Consider the following 19,821-nt stretch of genomic DNA (forward strand, 5'->3'; position numbering starts at 1 on the left):
TCCACGACTAGTGCGCAATGATGAGTTGATGATACTAGACACCATGATCTACAAGATTCGAGTCTTCCCCGCTAAAGCAATGGCTTACAAATTTTAGGACGACGGATCATATTGAGTGCACTTCTTTGGTTACTCACATCGCATCGAACATGGGCATCTTAGATGGGAACCCCGTTCCCTTCATTGAGGATTGGATTTCTTCTCTCTTGGTTATGCGAATGAGATCACGTTGACAAACGCAGGGTATAATTTGTATAACTGTCAATTGCTAATCATTCCTCTTATTCCACAAGAGGAAGCTCGCAAGCATAGTATTTCTGGTTTACCTGGCATGACCACAAGAAGCAAGACCAGAAGGAAAGGATTTCAGCAGCCACGACTACAGCCTCCACATCAACATGAGGCTGGTGGCCCTTCGTGGCAGAATGCTAGCTCCAATGAGTGGGCACGCCAGGCCCATGGGCACCGGTCCACCAGTTCCAGCTCCAGCGTGGTTCCGATCTCCGCCCGAAGCACAGTTTCGTCCAGAGGTTTCAACTCTCTTACTCAGCAGCTGGGCGAGATGAGCATGCGCGCCAACAACATCGATGAGTCACTGGGCCAGCACATCCAGTCCACCGAGGACTGGCAGCGACACACAGGCGAGAGGATCTATGCCATGGAGCAGCAACAATTGCAGCTACAGCAGGAGTGGAGGACTTACTACCATTAGGCTGGGTTCAACCCCAACCAACAATATTTAGCCTGAAACTAGTTTGAGAGAGGACCCCCACAGGAGGTAACTTGTATCAAGCTTCCTTTTTACCGCTTTCAAAATCCTTGCATGAAATTCATAAAAAATTGCGAAACCTAGAAAATTCATAAAAATTTGCAAAACCTAGGAAAACAAAATTAAAATCTATATAACTAAAACAAAATAAAAATGTAAAACTTAAAAAACCGAAGAATATTTACTTACTTTCCAATATGTGTAGTAAGCATGTGTAGTTTTTTCTTGTTGAGATGGTGAATAGCTGTTATGCTAATTCCTTTGTTATGCCTAGTTACAACTTTATGCTCTGGCTAAATTTTGAGTTTGGTGGAACCTATCAGTGTGTGTTCTTGGATAAACCTGAACTATAGATAGTGTAGTCACATTCCTCCGTGAATACGATATCCAAAATACTCCTAGGTGAAACCTACAGCGGTATTTGTGCGCTTACGAATTTATTCATAATATCGTAAAATACCAACACCTGCCGCACCTGTGCATGTCTCATGGTGGGGGCACCGGATTTGCTCAGTTTTGCATGGGCTCGTTCGACCGGTGCGACTGCCTGTGGCCTCGATCCTCGGCATTCCTCTTTCTCGTCCTCACACGTGTTATCATTGAGAAAGCTCCGCTGTTAGAGGATGGACAATGATGTAATATGTACATCCATATCGCTGGAAGAAAAGGAGTCCATCCGGCACTCGGCGTGTCTGTGCTGGCCGCGTGGCTTCCACACCTCGCTGGCGACCATCGGTATGTTGCGTCGATCCTACGCGCTGCAAACAGAGGCATACACAGGCAGGACTATGAGAGGCTTTTGTGTCGTCCCTGCCTGCCGAGCAAATCGTCTCCACCTGGTTCGCCTCGCTAGGTGGCAGCTCTCGCGCGTTGGCTCCACGCAGTACACCATAGAACTCGCAGTCCTTGCCTCCAGCGGCGCCGCAGGTCTTCTCCTATCTCCGTGGTGCTCCAGCTCATCCCTCGTGCCCATCCCCCGTTGCCTGCCAACCTCCATCACGGTGGCCGCGGGTGCCTCGCTTCCTTGGCTACTCCACCGAAGCGACCGAATCCCGTTGACCCGTCGCTCTCATCGCTGGCGCTGCCTCCTCCATCTCCATCCAAATCTCGGATGCATTGACTCCTGTAGCATTAGCAGGCAGCAGCTCACGGCGGCGTCTATGTGCGAGTGCAGTGTGGTGGACCTGTCTGAACGCACGGACAGGGAGAAGAATGGTAGCTCGCGCCAAAGGCAGGGCGCCACGAGGAAGCTGCCGGAGCTGTGGTCATCCTTCCGCTCCAACAGGCTGTGGTGGTCGCGCGCCCTCTACATGCTCTGCACAATGACAAACCCGTCTCCAGCAGGCGAAGCCGCCGTTGCCCATTCCCATAGGCTCCCCTGCCAAAGGCTTGTTGCTGGCCACGAAGGCTGCGACAGACTCGACATTTGCCTCGGCCTATCGTCATAAAGGTCTTTCACGTGAGCAATCCAGCTACATGCCTACATCTCCACTCGTGCCGACAAAGGTTGTCTGCCTCAATTCAGGTAATCAGGGCTAATTAAGGCACCTTATCACATTTGCTCATCACGAGTCCAGTGCCAATTCTGGGTATAACTAGCCCTCTCTCTCCTCAAATGGTGTAGTGGTTGATTGAAATCCTTCCTGTACACTCTTTTGTTTTCCCAAATTGATCTGCAATTCCTACCTGCAACCTTTTGTGTGCTCATAATTTTGCTATAGGTCTGTCAAGCATATATATGTGCTCGAGCATGCAGCGATTCCCAGTGAGGCATCTCTGTGGGTGATGAATACATTGTGTAGCAAAAGAAAACTGGTGATAACCTACGTCTATTTCATCGTTTTTGCCAATTTTGCAAATCTTATAATCAACATCATACAAATATGTTCATATTCCTATTTCTAAGCTAAGGTTCTGTAATCAGTTTCTTTTTTACTTAACTAAGGAGGTATGTTGGCAAGTTTTGATACTCTAAAACCTACCATCAATCTGGCACCTGCGCACCTCAACTCTTATACTAACAATATCACCTCATATAAATCATCTTTGACTTTGCTAGCAATATTGGAAAAATCATCTGAATAGTTTTGGCTACATCTGAATGCTAAACAGGGTATATTGTTTAGCTATAGAAGCTATTTAGCTCACTGTTATTAGGTTTGTAAAAATTTTCCCATCATGTTGCTTTGATCTGTGTAGCTTTATTTACCTCTGTTGTGCAACTTATTCGGCCAGATGGACCATGGACAACAAATTTACACAAGATAAAATTGTAGTGTGTAATTCAATAGACCGTGCAATGATTTTAATTTATTAGGAATTCCACTGAGTCTTTTCTTTATTAAGAAAAGAAAGAACATTTCAGAATATACTAAATGTTCAGAAGTACTATCTTGCTGATCTTTATGGGTGTTCCAAAGTAGCCAGGATAGTAAAAGATTACATATCAAATTAAGTTATTGCATGCCTATATTTAATGTTATGAAGTTCTCTATCTCAAATTAGTATGTATTTTAGTATACCAGAATTTCATAAGATAGGAAGGTACAATCAGTTTAGTCTAAGCATACTAATATGTTTTTTCCTTCAGACTTTCATAAGATAGCAAGGTACAATCAGATTGATTCTTTTCTCATTTCCTCTTCTATTTTTTGTAGTATTTTGTTGTCCCATGGTAGTATCAGATTGTTTCTTTAAAGCATTGAATTTGTAATGTTGCTCAAGGCACCCTACAAGGCATCAACCATACAGCTATGCACCTTTATTCTTATTGTTATTAGATTAAGGGGATAATGATTTCATTTACATATCGTTTTTTGTAGACTTTACCCTATGAATTGCAAATCCAAAGAACAAGAACCATGAAAAAGATCCTTTTTGGAAATTTTAGGTGCAATCATGAAATCGGTATGTGGTATCAACTTAGCCTTTGATTCTAAATGTTTGACCCTTTGGGCGAAAGGTTCATTTCCTTTTCTCATTACGTGCTTTTATTTATTGCAAGTTCTTTGGGTTCTAAGAATTGAGGTAGTAATCTTGGTTCTTGATATTTTGAATGGTTACATATCTCACACGATTGATGCTATAGTTTTTCACCTCATGTTATCTCCTTGCCGAAAGCGTCAATATTGTTTCATGCTATAATGTGTGACTCTGACTCACTTTCATGTATCAGTTTGAAGCAGGCCGGCAATACAAATTGGCACTATCTTGCGCATCCTACTCAGAGCCACAACATATGCAGTCATTTGTGCTTTATCATTTACAATTGTAATTGATCTATCTTTGTGATGAATGATTGCATGGCCCTAAGCAGTTCTTGAGTTATGTTCAATGCTTTGGTGTCAATTGATAGATGATATCTATTTGTACTACTGTGCATTAGTTTGCTGGCTCTTAAAAAAAGGCCTTGCCTTTTGTTGCTTGGACGACTGATAGCACAGGCATGCACCTTCCATACTCCACGGCACCCACCAGCACACGCAGATGCAGCACCGGCGCAGCGAAGCGTGCCAATCTTCCTAGTAGTCTATGTCAAGCCTCTCTCGTGCGGGAGGCCGGGAGCTGCCGCATGACAACTTTTGGCGTCGCCGTGTTTTGTGACGCTTAGGTATAGATGGCCAAATGGGCTGGGTGTACATATCGCTGGAAGAAAAGGAGTCCATCCGGCACTCGGCGTGTCTGTGCTGGCCGCGTGGCTTCCACACCTCGCTGGCGACCATCGGTATGTTGCGTCGATCCTACGCGCTGCAAACAGAGGCATACACAGGCAGGACTATGAGAGGCTTTTGTGTCGTCCCTGCCTGCCGAGCAAATCGTCTCCACCTGGTTCGCCTCGCTAGGTGGCAGCTCTCGCGCGTTGGCTCCACGCAGTACACCATAGAACTCGCAGTCCTTGCCTCCAGCGGCGCCGCAGGTCTTCTCCTATCTCCGTGGTGCTCCAGCTCATCCCTCGTGCCCATCCCCCGTTGCCTGCCAACCTCCATCACGGTGGCCGCGGGTGCCTCGCTTCCTTGGCTACTCCACCGAAGCGACCGAATCCCGTTGACCCGTCGCTCTCATCGCTGGCGCTGCCTCCTCCATCTCCATCCAAATCTCGGATGCATTGACTCCTGTAGCATTAGCAGGCAGCAGCTCACGGCGGCGTCTATGTGCGAGTGCAGTGTGGTGGACCTGTCTGAACGCACGGACAGGGAGAAGAATGGTAGCTCGCGCCAAAGGCAGGGCGCCACGAGGAAGCTGCCGGAGCTGTGGTCATCCTTCCGCTCCAACAGGCTGTGGTGGTCGCGCGCCCTCTACATGCTCTGCACAATGACAAACCCGTCTCCAGCAGGCGAAGCCGCCGTTGCCCATTCCCATAGGCTCCCCTGCCAAAGGCTTGTTGCTGGCCACGAAGGCTGCGACAGACTCGACATTTGCCTCGGCCTATCGTCATAAAGGTCTTTCACGTGAGCAATCCAGCTACATGCCTACATCTCCACTCGTGCCGACAAAGGTTGTCTGCCTCAATTCAGGTAATCAGGGCTAATTAAGGCACCTTATCACATTTGCTCATCACGAGTCCAGTGCCAATTCTGGGTATAACTAGCCCTCTCTCTCCTCAAATGGTGTAGTGGTTGATTGAAATCCTTCCTGTACACTCTTTTGTTTTCCCAAATTGATCTGCAATTCCTACCTGCAACCTTTTGTGTGCTCATAATTTTGCTATAGGTCTGTCAAGCATATATATGTGCTCGAGCATGCAGCGATTCCCAGTGAGGCATCTCTGTGGGTGATGAATACATTGTGTAGCAAAAGAAAACTGGTGATAACCTACGTCTATTTCATCGTTTTTGCCAATTTTGCAAATCTTATAATCAACATCATACAAATATGTTCATATTCCTATTTCTAAGCTAAGGTTCTGTAATCAGTTTCTTTTTTACTTAACTAAGGAGGTATGTTGGCAAGTTTTGATACTCTAAAACCTACCATCAATCTGGCACCTGCGCACCTCAACTCTTATACTAACAATATCACCTCATATAAATCATCTTTGACTTTGCTAGCAATATTGGAAAAATCATCTGAATAGTTTTGGCTACATCTGAATGCTAAACAGGGTATATTGTTTAGCTATAGAAGCTATTTAGCTCACTGTTATTAGGTTTGTAAAAATTTTCCCATCATGTTGCTTTGATCTGTGTAGCTTTATTTACCTCTGTTGTGCAACTTATTCGGCCAGATGGACCATGGACAACAAATTTACACAAGATAAAATTGTAGTGTGTAATTCAATAGACCGTGCAATGATTTTAATTTATTAGGAATTCCACTGAGTCTTTTCTTTATTAAGAAAAGAAAGAACATTTCAGAATATACTAAATGTTCAGAAGTACTATCTTGCTGATCTTTATGGGTGTTCCAAAGTAGCCAGGATAGTAAAAGATTACATATCAAATTAAGTTATTGCATGCCTATATTTAATGTTATGAAGTTCTCTATCTCAAATTAGTATGTATTTTAGTATACCAGAATTTCATAAGATAGGAAGGTACAATCAGTTTAGTCTAAGCATACTAATATGTTTTTTCCTTCAGACTTTCATAAGATAGCAAGGTACAATCAGATTGATTCTTTTCTCATTTCCTCTTCTATTTTTTGTAGTATTTTGTTGTCCCATGGTAGTATCAGATTGTTTCTTTAAAGCATTGAATTTGTAATGTTGCTCAAGGCACCCTACAAGGCATCAACCATACAGCTATGCACCTTTATTCTTATTGTTATTAGATTAAGGGGATAATGATTTCATTTACATATCGTTTTTTGTAGACTTTACCCTATGAATTGCAAATCCAAAGAACAAGAACCATGAAAAAGATCCTTTTTGGAAATTTTAGGTGCAATCATGAAATCGGTATGTGGTATCAACTTAGCCTTTGATTCTAAATGTTTGACCCTTTGGGCGAAAGGTTCATTTCCTTTTCTCATTACGTGCTTTTATTTATTGCAAGTTCTTTGGGTTCTAAGAATTGAGGTAGTAATCTTGGTTCTTGATATTTTGAATGGTTACATATCTCACACGATTGATGCTATAGTTTTTCACCTCATGTTATCTCCTTGCCGAAAGCGTCAATATTGTTTCATGCTATAATGTGTGACTCTGACTCACTTTCATGTATCAGTTTGAAGCAGGCCGGCAATACAAATTGGCACTATCTTGCGCATCCTACTCAGAGCCACAACATATGCAGTCATTTGTGCTTTATCATTTACAATTGTAATTGATCTATCTTTGTGATGAATGATTGCATGGCCCTAAGCAGTTCTTGAGTTATGTTCAATGCTTTGGTGTCAATTGATAGATGATATCTATTTGTACTACTGTGCATTAGTTTGCTGGCTCTTAAAAAAAGGCCTTGCCTTTTGTTGCTTGGACGACTGATAGCACAGGCATGCACCTTCCATACTCCACGGCACCCACCAGCACACGCAGATGCAGCACCGGCGCAGCGAAGCGTGCCAATCTTCCTAGTAGTCTATGTCAAGCCTCTCTCGTGCGGGAGGCCGGGAGCTGCCGCATGACAACTTTTGGCGTCGCCGTGTTTTGTGACGCTTAGGTATAGATGGCCAAATGGGCTGGGTCAAATGGGCCGCACTAGACATGACACGAAAAAAACCTTACCCTAACCCAGCCCAGCCCACGACCAATAGGGTCAGTACCGACCCGACCCGATGCATAGGGTCGTGTCTGAGTCAAGACCTCGACCCATAGTGCCGACTCTGACCCGACACGACTAATAGGTCCGACCCGATCAGACACGACTAATTTTGTTCCTAGCACAATTTAGCCCATTAGTAGCCCATACTCCCCCCCTCCCAAACCCTAAATCCCTAATCCCCATCCATCCCTCAATCCATCCGCTCCACGCCCAGCCGCCACTGGCCACTCTCTTTCTCTCCCTCTCGTCACGCCTACTCTGCTCCTCCCCGCCGGTCCGCCCCTTCACTTCCCCCGGCGACTATCGAGCAAGCGGCGGTGGCGGCTGGTGGGCGCACAGCTGCGGGCTGTGAACGGCGCGAGCACCTTCCAACGGGCGCGAGCAACATCCGGCAAGGGGCGCGGCGGAGGCCGGCAACCGGCGCGCGGGGCGGCGGGCGCTGGCAGCCGGGATGCGCGGCGGAGGATGGTGGCCGGCTGGGGGCCGGGGCGGGCAACGAACGACGGCAGCAAGCGCGCAGCGGAGGGTAGAGACCGCCAGGCCGGCGGCTGTGGTGGGCTCGGGTCGGCACGAGCACGCCGTGCCGACCGTGCCTATCGTGCCGGCCCGACACGATTGCCTGCCGATAGGGTCGTGTCTGGGTTTGAGGCGAGGCACGCAGTGCCGGCACGGCACGCACGACTAACTAGTCGTGCCGAGTCGTGTCGTGCCTGATTCGTGCCGTGCCGGATAGGGTTAGGGTCGGGTCGGGCCGTGCCGGCCCATTTGGCCATCTATACGCTTAGGTAGTTTATCCTTGTACACGGCCTAAATCTGGCTACCATATGATCATTTCTTATTTGCGATGAATGAGGAATTCGTTGTGTCTAGCTGCTCATTTGCAACAACAGGGTCTGTGCTAATATTCTTCCATGACATGCATAATTGGATGTCCTCCTGCTGAGTATAATTGCTGGATCGTTTGGTGCTTCCTTTTCCACCACTGGCTGGATTAACAATATCATCAAGTGGCATTGACAAATTCATTGTATCGATATCAGTCTCATCGGACATGAGGCCCGTCCAAGAACCACCTACTGCTGTCATATGCAAAAAAGAAAACAAATTTATGGTTAGCAATGTAATTCTAACATTAAGTTAAGAATCAACTCAGAAAATAATTCTGTCATCAAGTATATGAATAATTCTGTCAAATCCTAATGTGCAGCACATGTTCTTCTAAATGCATCTAAAAATGTAGTGTATTTTCCTTTTCTGAAGCTGAACGCACACATCAGACATCCTTTCTAGATGCAGAAACCAGACCATCCAAGAAGACAGCCAATTTCATTTTGTAACATTATGTGCTATTCAATTGCAAGAAAAAATTAAACTGCATCTGCTATTTTGTAAAGCATATGCAACATAACTTGTAGGGAAGAATGCATCTGCAATTAGTCAGCATGACTTCTAGGCATACATCATCAATTCCAAGATGGTACTCAAAATAAGCGCAGGATATATTGTTATTTGCTTCTAGGCATCACTGCTAGGAAACAATTATTCCAATTGAAATTGATTCCTACCCTGTCAAGGGCGGCTGGAGGCCCGCGGTGAAGATCTGAACCTTCTGCGCCTCGGAGAGGTGGCCGGCCTGGGGAAGAAGCGCCTCGAACCGCTCCTGGAAGTCGACGACGGTCGCGGTACGCTTGCACGCCATCAGCTCGCCCAGCGAATTGGAGGGGGGGGGGGGGGCAGAGGTTCAGCAGCTCGGTGAACCGGCGCCATGGCGGCATGCCCTCATCGCGCTAGACTTGCGCGTACCACCGCTGGACGCCGCCTTCAAGATTGTACAACGCCATCCACACCTTCTCCTCCTCGGCGATCCGCTGCTGATGGAAGGACTCACATCGGTTGATGAATGCGAGGGGATCGGACTTGCCGTCAAATTTTGGTAAGTCCATCTTCTGGAACAGGGGGGGCGATCGTTGTGGTGCTCGCCCGTGGCCGGCGACCGGGGGCCCGACGCCGAGGCATCGGTGGTGCGCTCCTGCTGGAGCACGTCGACCTTGGACTGCAGCGTGTCCAGGTTCATGGCGAGCTGGCAGATCATGGCCGCGAGCTCCGCCATGGTGGGTTCGGCCATGGAGTTGACGGAGGGCGACGGCGGCGGTGGCGCGGTGGTGTATGGTGGTGGGGTGGACGACAAGGATCACCTGGAAGTGATACCAGGTTGTCAAGGGTGTCGGCGCCCAAGACAGCGGGGCCTCGACTACGTAGCTCGTAGTCTCGGCGGGTAGACGCGCTAGGGTTTTTGCCTAGCTGCTCAATGGTGAAGGGGATGAGATTAAGAGTAGAGGAAGGAGGGTTGGAGAGAGGTGTTCATTGCTTAATCCATAAGAGTACTGATTAGACTGACTTCAACAGCTATCGCAAAAGCATTTTTGCCTCGTCTCAGCATACTGTGCATGCGAGAGACGTCCTCCAACAGACGACGCAATCGCGCAAGACATATTGCCTTCGAGGAGAGAGATGAAGCAAAATTGCATCGTCTCTCTCCTCAAAGGCATCTGTAGGGGAGGGGCCAGGGAGGCCGAGCGCAAGGAGGGGAGACGAGGCCGGCAGCGAGAAGGTCCCGCCGGCCGCTGCGAGGAGGGATGGGGAGCAGAGGCCGGCGATGGCGGCGGCGCCCCGCGCGGGGCTGTCGAGGACGCGGGGTCGGGCGGGGCCATGGCGTCGAGCTCGAGCGGCCGCGCGCAACCCCCCTCCTACCCCCCCTCCGCCGCAGCTGCGCACGCGAGGTCGGCCCTCGTTCGCGGCGGCCCGGTTCCGCCTTCTCCGAGGAGGCCCCCGCCAACCGCTCCCGCCCCACTGGAGGCCATCGCTCCGCCTCCGTGCCGCTGGATCAAGGCCGCGGACGGCCGGTGCGGCGAGGGAGGGAGGGAGGCAGGGCCGGCGCAGATCCGGGAGGGAGGCAGGACCGGCGCGGCGAGGGAGGGAGGGAGGGAGACTGAGGGAGCAGAGGCGGCCCGGATCCGGGGATGGAGGGGGCCGGCGCGCTCGAGGGAGTAGGGATCCGCCCCGCCACCGCCACCGCCTCCGCCGCGTCACCACCCCGCTTCACCTGCTCCGGCGAGCGGCAGGCGCGGGGCACGGCCGGCCGCCCGCGCGTGGAGAGCCGGCAGGCCACCTCCCCCCGGTCCTCGTCCTCCTCGCGCTCTCGCTCCTCGCCCTCCCCTACAGCCGCCACGGGCGAGGCCGGCGCGGGGCACGGCCGGCCGGCGTGTTCGGGTGGCGAAGGATGCCCCGGACCAGAGGAGGAGGAGGCGGCGGAGGATGCCGCTCCGGGCCCTGGCGGAGGGCCGGCGAGGGAGGTGGGGCGGAGGAGGGAGGAGGGAGCCGCCACCGCTCGGCCGGCGTGGCGAGGGAGGAGGGAGCCGCCGCCGCTCGCCTCGTCTCGTCCTCGCCTCGTCCTCGTCTCGGCCGCGCGCGAGAGGAACGGCCGTCAGTTGCTTTTGCCTCTGTGTGTTGTTGGAGACGACGATTTTTGCCGTGGAATGCATCTACTGTTTATGAGAGGCAAACCGAGTTTGCCCCTCCAAAATGCACCTCTGCTGTTGGAGTCAGTCTTACATGATATATAAAGGCCCATGGGCCCACAGGCTGCTAACCAAATGGAAACAAACTCCTCAAGTCTAGGGATCCTTGCATGCCGATTGCATGCTTGCCTGCCGAAGATCACGCCTAGCCACTTGTGGCCGGCGGCTGCTGCTCTTGAACGCGCGGCCTGCGCCGGTATTGGAGACCCCACATGACATACCCTCTTTGCTTTCCAATCACAAGAAAGAAAAAGAAGAAACAGCTCACCTCTGGGTCGCAGCGGCGGAGCCAGGGGTTGCTGGGGTGCTCCAGCCCCCCTACCTCTGTACAACCCATGGAGCTCCCCCTACAAATTTCAACCATGAATCAAGAGGAGGAGAAAGAAAATGAGGAAGAAGAAGAAAAAAAAGAGGGGAAGGAAGAAGAAAAGAAAGATGAGCCCCCCCAAAGTCCAAATTCTAGATTCGCCACTGCTAGGTCAATAGCGTAGGGGACATGATGTTGGTATCATGGACGTGAGAGCAGGCCTTCGATGTCTCGGTGGTGTGGAGTTTGGACAGGCGTCACCGCTCAGCTTCTTGCGGCATTGCGTTGGGACGAAAGGTGAAAAGCACACTGGGCGCGAGGTCGAGGACAGGAAATTGGCGCGTCGATACGGAGGACGAGACGCGGTGCCGGTGGCGTTGGGGATTGCTGGCGGCGGGCTGAGGAGGCACCGCCCACTTGTCTTCACGCAATCGCGCAGGAGGAGCGCGAAAGGGCGGGGAAAAAAGTTGTTGCGCGGGAGAAAGATGCGAGCGATAATATTTCATTCCCGCGAAAGAAAACCGTGGATGGGGCTGCGGGGGCGAGCCCCCAGGCCTGGGCGTGAGAGGGGGGAATTTGAAGGGATCTCTATAATAGGGATCCCATTAGAGGGTCGGCTGGACTTTGTTTTTGACTTAAGCCTTCAAATTTAGAGTAGGGATCTTATTTAGAGGGTTTGCTGGAGATGCTCTAAGCACTGCTCCTATGCGCCGGAGGATGAGGTCGGATAGCCCTAGCACTGTTTCATTGCATGTGCGGTCGCGCGTTCGGCCTCTTTTTGGCTTCGCATCCCAAGCCCCCGCACGTAGCGGGGAGACCGATCACGATGGTGCCCACGTTGAACTTCTGATAGATGACCGCTTAAGACGATCCCAGTACATTACACACAATCTGCTCTAATTATTCGTAAGTGTAGCAGATGAAATGCAGGGTGCTCATTTAGATAGCTAACCGGTGGCCAAACTCGTCTTATAGAATCAGGACACATAATAACTGGACTAACACACAGACGCATTATCACCACAAATCATACGCAACATCCTTCTATCGACACGGCAGCAGACAGCAGATTGATCTCTTACTCTAGATAAGGTCCAATGCAGCTCCAGCCTCCAGCGCAGTACTTTTCTGCAAACACAAGCTCTGTTACGCGGATACTCCTAGGAGGTGGCGTATCCGTATCCGTATCCGATACGTATCAGATACGGATACGCCCCGGATACGCCTCGGATATGTTTCTAGCCGCATCCTGAAAAAACGGAAACGTATTTGCTTGGATACGCGTATCCGATACTTTTGGGCCAGATGGGATACAACCCAAAGCAGTAATCAGCCCACCCAAATGCTGTTTTGATAGTAAGAGATGATACAAAATGATAAACTTGCTGCAATAGAATTGTAGAACTAGATGAACAGCAACTGAAGAACCCCTTGTGGAAAATCAATTGTGCTTTTAGAGAATGCTAGTTATAGAGGTAATGTTATATGGACATGCAAGTATTGCACATCTGAATATAGGGGAAGTTACTCAAGAGTAAAATCTCACTTGCTGAATATCTATGTGATATTTATATATAATTATTAATTATCCTAACCGTATCCCCGTATCAGTGTTTTTTGGAAAAGTGTGTATCCGCGTATCCGATACGTATCGCATCCGATACCCGCGATACCCGTACCAGTATCCGTGTAACATAGAACACAAGTAGCAAGGCATTAACATTATTTTATTTGACATAAAGCATACTTAATTACCCAACGACGGCTAATATTCTATCAGCCTATCAGTTTCTACCACCCGCTACTATATTTTTGCTGGTAGCTATGATGTGCAAAAGTATATAGATTCAAAATTCAAGAATGGCACAGGTAGAATTTAGTGAAACGCGTGCTGTAGCCAGAATTACACCATTCGCAGCAATGCTAGTGAAATGTGTACTGTATATTAGGAGACTTACACCAGCTGATGAACTTCCAGTGCTGCTCGTCTGCAGTGTCCCAACGCGACAGCACGACCTCCCCGGCACTGAGGCGGGCCTCGAAGTTGAGGGAGAAGTTGTCCATCATGTGAATGCATCGGAAGCCATTCCCTTTGTCCAAGTCCGTCGTCCATAACACAGACCCGTCCAGGTAATTTGGGTTATACGGCTTAAGCTTCAACTGTAAAATTGGATCAATGATTCCTCAATCAGTTTCCTTTCTAAGATCAACCAGTCAAGCATGCAAGAATAATACATCTCCATTATCTCCTGCTTTCCAAGAAAATCAACTCTAATAACGTCTACTGCTGTTTCAATTCCTGTGACTGCAAAAGTGGGAAGTCCACTCCTGTTAACAAAAATGTAAAATATGATAGTCTTTGGACAAGACCACATTAGCAATAGAGCTTTGCAAAAAATGTAGAACTATAACTAAATCCCTAGTAAATTGTGAAGCTGGATTAAACCATGAGCAGGGGGGCTTTCTGCTTCTGCTTCTGCTCCATAACATGGTGTTGACCTCATGTCAATGTGGCACCCTATGGGTAGTGTTAGAGCAACTCCAAGAGCGTAGGTAAATGTATTTGGCTGGGTAAATTTAGATTAGGAGCGGGAAAAGCTGCATCCAGCATACTCTCCATCTTCCTTCCCTTGCTATCTTGCTCGGCATCTACACGCCTTAGCTATCCTTTTTTGCCGAGCGCTCTCCCCTCGCCATCTTCTTCGCGCACGCGCGCCTCTTTTTGCACCGCCCCCTCTTGCCGGTCCAGCATCCACGTGCCGCTCCCAGCTGCTTGCACTGGCACCGCCCCGTGGCGCAGCTTCCCGCCGCTCGCGCCAGCGCCGTCCCATCGAGCAGTCCCGACCGCTCGCGCGGAGCCCATCCCTGTATGCCAACGACCCTTTTCTGACCACCTCCGACTCCAGCTCTTGCCTCAAATCAATCGCAGGTTATACGGCTCCCCCACTGCCGGCAAGCCCTCTTCTCGCCGGAATTTCACCTCCACCGCCGCAGCCATACCTGGGGACTACATTGCAAGCCCCAAATTATTTGAAGGGTGTTTAGTGCAAAATCCAGGATCTCGTGGCTGTAGATTTGGAGAGTCTATTGGTTTACCCTCTGATTATGAAGCTCTCTATTTTTTTTACAAGCCTTCTAAAACTTTAAATTTAGCTAGGACTATACCTAGACTCTTGGAGTTGCTCTCAGACCTTTAGAAGGCATGATCAAGAAAACACATGAGTTATGTAGAAATGCAACTGAAACAAATGATTGAAAAATGCAGAATTCGTAGTAGTTGTTTGGATTGGTGCAGGAAATTTATAGGGAAAGGACTATTAGGAAGTGTAACAACCCTAACCTTGGTTAAACAAAACAAATCTATTTCTTATGATTTCTTCAAATAAGGTTACTTGAAGATGGACCAGCAAAGCATTGATCTTTATCCTTTTCCTATCTCTATCCAGATCGTTTTCAGCCATCTAGCTTCTCTCTCCCTAGAGCTACACTTCGGTACTTATGTGAGCGACTGACTGTGTAATATCAAGCGATGTTAGGGGAGTGCACAGCCAGCAGTGTGAGATCAATGGATGGGGTGGCAGGCAGTGCGGCACAGAGGTGCAAGAGGCTAGCCATGCGATTTGGAATGACAGGAGGGCAGCGGCCAGCTTGCAAGCTCGAGCAGCAGCAGTCAGCTAGCAAGCTCAAGCAGCAGCAGGTCTTCAGTACTCCATGCAAAATACTGCCAATCTGGCACCATCATGTTCCCCGAGTGAAGAGGTTTCTGTTCTGTTCCTTTTTGTACTCCATTGAGACTTGACACTTCCCTTCCCCTCGCCCGTGCGCATCTGCTACATCACTCTTTTCATCTTTTGTTCTCTATGCTTTCATTTTTTTCTGATTTCTTTCCATGATTTCTGTGTTTTTCCTTGGTCCTACATTAGTGACAGAAAAAGAGGTCTGATGGATGTTTGATTTCGAAATCAGGTGAACAGGAATTTTGCCTCCAAATTTCCTATGCCTCAACCCTACAAAACAAAGAGGCAAAATTGGATCCATACCACCAAAAGAATCAAACTTCAGATATATACCATCAAAAGATCCCACTGTAGATATATACCATCAAAAGAATGAACATTACCATTCCGTTGGCTTCCGTTACCTTCATCGTTACTTTTTTTTCCAATATGAAGTTATAGTGTTGCCCTTCTATCAGAAAGATAGCAACGCAAAGCAGACCGACAAAAAAGCACTCGGCCTCTCATCGACTCGCGGCCCCTTACGAAGGGGCAGGCGACCGGCGACCTCCTCGATGTCAGCGGTACCTCTCCCCGGCGGCACCGGGAACCATGGGAGCACGGCAAGCTCGGCGATGCTGAATGCGCTCCCCATCGGGAAAATTTGCCCATCCGAGCGCATCCCGACGGCGCGGGTGGGGAGCTATAGTCCTTTTCTGAGTAAGGGTACAATAGTCACAGTTAACTTGGAGTTATCAGAAATGGTAGACTACAAAGAAGTGTCTTTTTTAATGGTATATATCTATAGTGTAATTATTTGATGGTATATATCTAAAGTTTAGTTTTTTTAATGGTATTAATCCAATTTTGCCAAACAAAGAGCACTACAGTTCCAGCTCCTATAGAAATGAGAGAATCCTTACTTTCATTCTATGTATTCATTCAATGTAATTTCTGTTAAACGAAGGAAGCCCTTGGTGTAAGAAGGCACTCATTCACTCACTGTTGACAAATTGACTAAGAAACTGTTGACAAGTTGACTAGACAAGAAATGTTTAGTTTGTAGCCCAGCTAAGGTGCCATTTGGATGCCTCTAGATTTTAGAATCAGCTTTCAAATCTAGTTAGGGATCCAAACGTCCTAGATTTTGCTCTCAGCTTTTAATAAATTTAGTTGACCAAAATCTGATTTCTATAATCCTCGGTTAACTAGAGAGATTTTAAAATTTATTAAAAGCTGAGACTAAAATCAGCAGAGTAAAATTGGCTTGGCGGGATTGCCACCACGTGTTCATGTGTCCCGCTCTACAGCCGGGTCTAGGAACCACGAAAATTATCAAATCCCAAACTCCAACCCTCTAGTGGGGTGAATGAAGCAAGTCGTCAATGAAGATGAGCAATTTATCGGAGAAGTCTGGACGGATATAGAATCCAATAATACTTAAGAAATTCGACAGATTTTGTCTCTTATTAAATCTTTCAATCAATATAATAGGCCAACGACTCCAGATCGGATTGCGCTAGAGAAGAAGAGCTCAAATAGAAGGGGAGGGAAACACGGCGCTGCCCAGCGTCGATCATGGTGAATGCGAATCACTGAAACCACAACATATTCAACCGCTAGGGAGGACCTCCCAGGTCCCAGCTGATACTGGAGACCACCCAAAAAAAAAAGATTCTGAAGACGACCAAACAAAGATAATGGAGGCGACAACCGCTGCCGAACACAGAGAAGCAACGGACGCCGCTCGATCTGGAGCACCAAACTACAGATGGGAGGGTAAATTGGGAACGGTAGCTGGCGGTATGAAGCAGATTTGAGAGGTTTCAATATGTTCTCTTCTATATTGAGACTGAAAAACGATATTTTTATTTTTTTTTTAACTGAGGGAGATCGAAAGAAGGGATTGAACAAGGGCGGCGAACAGTTGCTTACCGGGCCCAAGCCTGCGGAGCCCGAGATGGCCTCGCCTGTGATGCTGTTGACGAGGGCAAAGGCGGGGTAGCCATCCTCGTCCTTGAACATCTCTCCGGGCCGTCTGTCTTTAACCCAATGCTGGAACCAGTCGTCGCGGCGGGTTGGAGCGAGGCAGACGGCGCCGTTGCGGATTGTGACGCTCAAGCCCTCTGCAGCCTTGCAGCAGATGCGTACCGTGGGCTCGGCCTCGGGATGCCAGCCGTAGGGCGTCTCACCATTCCAGGGGGTCATCTTCCAGCTCTGGAAGTCGCTCTTGTCCGGATCCGAGAGTACAAGAGCAGTTCCCCCGTGGACGGCGTCCAAGTTGAGGCGGATGTTATGCATCATGCGGATGCAGCCGAAGTCCTTGCACAAGTCGCCGCTCTCCGTCCACAACACCGACTGGACGAAATCGTCCGGGCAAAATTGCGTCAGCCTCACCTGAAATTAAGGCCCAACAAAGGGATATATGAATCCAATCTCCATCCTTCGAGAACTTCAGAGATCCAAGAGTCGCGCATCACAAAAACGGGCGAATCAGTCGAGCATTGAAAAGCTTGCTAAGAGGGCGGACAAAATTAAAGGTACAGACCGGGTAGGAAGGGCCATAGGGATGTTGGATGGCGAGGCCAGTTGCCTTGTTGACGAGCGAGAAGACGGGGTTGCCCTCCTTATCCTTGATGTGCATGCTAAGGCGAACATCCTTCACCCAGTGTTGGTGCTCGTCGCCGGGGTCGGCGGCGGTGAGGACGAGGGTGCCGTCACGGACGGCGAGGCAGGACCCCTCATCAGCCTTGCAGAAGATCTTGAAGGTGGGCGGAGAGCCCTGCGGATTCCGGCCGAAGTAGCCGAACATCTCTCCCAAATCTTTTCCTGGAGAGGTTTTGCTGGACCTGGAGCGGTGTATATGTAAAGGGAATAAGAATCCGAGGTAAAAAGGTCGGCGGACATGAGTATTTTGGGCGGCCGCGAGTTGCTACATATTTATATTTTTTACTCTATCACTTTGTATTATTAATTGTGCGGGGTCCGACTATTTATCTTGTTCCGATTATGATTTAATAGACAATTATTATACCCGTGCCTTATTACAGACAAAGTTATTATAAGTATACATATATTTGCTAGTGCGCTAATTTATAGAGTCTACGTGATCAAGTCTTGAACGGCGTGTTTGTCCGACTCGCATATGAGATGGACCAAGGCCAACTTGTCAATGACACAAGATGGACCAAACAAAAAAATGAGGTGGAAACCTTATTCATTTTAGAAATATGTATAAATATAGATTGATTTATTTGAGTACCGATTAGAACTCCCATTGATGTGTTAAACAATAATTGCTTGTTTTAGGAATTGTAGAGATTTAAGGATAATTCTTATAAAATCGAGCATGCCCTTCCAAATAACAAGATTGTATTGGATTCCAAGGGTCCGATTGGATCCTTAGAATTGAATCTCATTTCATGAATTGTATCCCAACAATTAAGTCCCATAGGAAATAAAATTCCTAGAATTTGATTCTATTGAATTTTCTTGTTCGGATATATGTACAAATTTTTTATTAGAATTGAGTTCCAAATATTGTTTGGATGATTAATATGGAAATATGGAGTCTCCCATCTATTATCCAACTAAATGTTGCTCTCTGTCTCCCTCTCCCTCCCCCTCCACATGATGATCCAGCTCAGCGCTACTGTCTCTCATTCTCATCCTTCCGAGTTATGATCTAGCTCAACATTGAGATCTCTCTCTATTTCCATCATATGGATGTCAACAAGTACAAATTACTCTCGTGCCCGTGGGTAAAAACCCGCTAGGGCAAGGATCCGGTATGTATTTATGCCCATGGGTATAGGTGCGGTTTATACTTAATCTTGAGGGGTAAAATTTTGAGGGTTTGGAAATCATATACATATGCCCGCTCTACCCATAAACCCGCAACAACAACTAACATTTGGACCCCGTATACAAGTAATAAGCACTTCCAGGGTGATGTAGCCATGAACATGTTATTATATGTTCTATTAATTAATATGTTGATTTGAATGATTGATGGTTTTGCTCCATTTTAATTGCTAATATTAGTGTTGTTTGCATGATCATGGCCGCATACACCCGCATACCGCCATGATCATGCAAACAACACTAATATTAGCAATTAAAATGGAGCAAAACCATCAACCATTAAAATGGGGCGGACTGGGGGAGGGAGGCAGATAGCAACATTCAGCTGGATCATATATCCGAACAAGAAAATTCAATAGAATCAAATCCTAGGAATTTTATTTCCTATGGAACTTAATTGCTGGAATACAGTGGTTGAAATATCAGCTGTTCAAGGTTGAAAAAACAAACCAAATGACGGCAAGCGGCACATGCAGGCGGGGGAGAGCCGAAGCGCGCAGGGAGAGGGCAGGAAGCGGCGTCGGTGGGTGGGCGAGCAGTGGCGGCGCGCGGAGAGGAGGAAGTCAGGGCCAGGAAGAAGGGTATGGGAGAAAAAGGGTCTCGCTTCTGAGAAACACGGCGTCGGAGACGCGTACGAGAAAATCGAGTCTCACGTTGTTTCGCCAATTGTTAGCTAAGCGGCGTTCCAGATAAGCAAGAAATAATCGAAGTGTTTGGGTGGGATTTTGGCTTATTTCCATCCATAAAATGGCTTATAATCGTATCCAAACAGGACCTATGTCCTGCCCCCGTCCGTTTGTTCCTGTCATCCTGTGCGCAGCAGGCTGTCTTTCCATGCCAAACCACATCAGGTGCGCTCATGTCGGGACCAGGTGTTGCTTTTTTT

General features: G+C 48.2%; 1 protein-coding gene and 2 long non-coding RNA genes across 7 annotated transcripts; 2 read left to right on the plus strand and 1 right to left on the minus strand.

The window, feature by feature from the left end:
• Positions 1-1,424: 1,424 nt before the first annotated feature.
• LOC120665548 lies at positions 1,425-4,103 on the plus strand. Its single transcript, XR_005671204.1, has 2 exons — positions 1,425-3,676; positions 3,945-4,103. It is a non-coding gene; the product is annotated as an uncharacterized LOC120665548 (long non-coding RNA).
• Positions 4,104-4,443: 340 nt separating this feature from the next.
• LOC120665549 lies at positions 4,444-7,092 on the plus strand. Its single transcript, XR_005671205.1, has 2 exons — positions 4,444-6,665; positions 6,934-7,092. It is a non-coding gene; the product is annotated as an uncharacterized LOC120665549 (long non-coding RNA).
• Positions 7,093-12,182: 5,090 nt separating this feature from the next.
• LOC120665550 (ricin B-like lectin R40C1) lies at positions 12,183-17,989 on the minus strand. Of its 5 annotated transcripts, XR_005671206.1 has the most exons (6): positions 17,620-17,989; positions 17,007-17,468; positions 15,476-15,787; positions 14,696-15,362; positions 13,314-13,515; positions 12,183-12,483 (listed from the first exon to the last, which is right to left on the minus strand). XR_005671206.1 is itself a non-coding variant. In XM_039945140.1 (4 exons), coding segments are annotated over exons 1-4 (930 nt in total). In that variant the 5' UTR covers positions 17,884-17,988; the 3' UTR covers positions 12,183-12,481. The 5 variants fall into 5 exon arrangements, 2 of the variants coding, with proteins under 2 accessions (XP_039801074.1, XP_039801075.1); XM_039945140.1 differs by lacking the exons at positions 14,696-15,362; positions 15,476-15,787 and having other exon boundaries at positions 17,620-17,988; XM_039945141.1 differs by lacking the exons at positions 14,696-15,362; positions 15,476-15,787 and having other exon boundaries at positions 12,183-12,604; positions 17,620-17,988.
• Between the last annotated feature and the right edge of the window lie 1,832 nt (positions 17,990-19,821).

This window comes from Panicum virgatum, chromosome 3N (genome assembly GCF_016808335.1).
Source record: "Panicum virgatum strain AP13 chromosome 3N, P.virgatum_v5, whole genome shotgun sequence".
Taxonomy (NCBI): Eukaryota; Viridiplantae; Streptophyta; class Magnoliopsida; order Poales; family Poaceae; genus Panicum; species Panicum virgatum.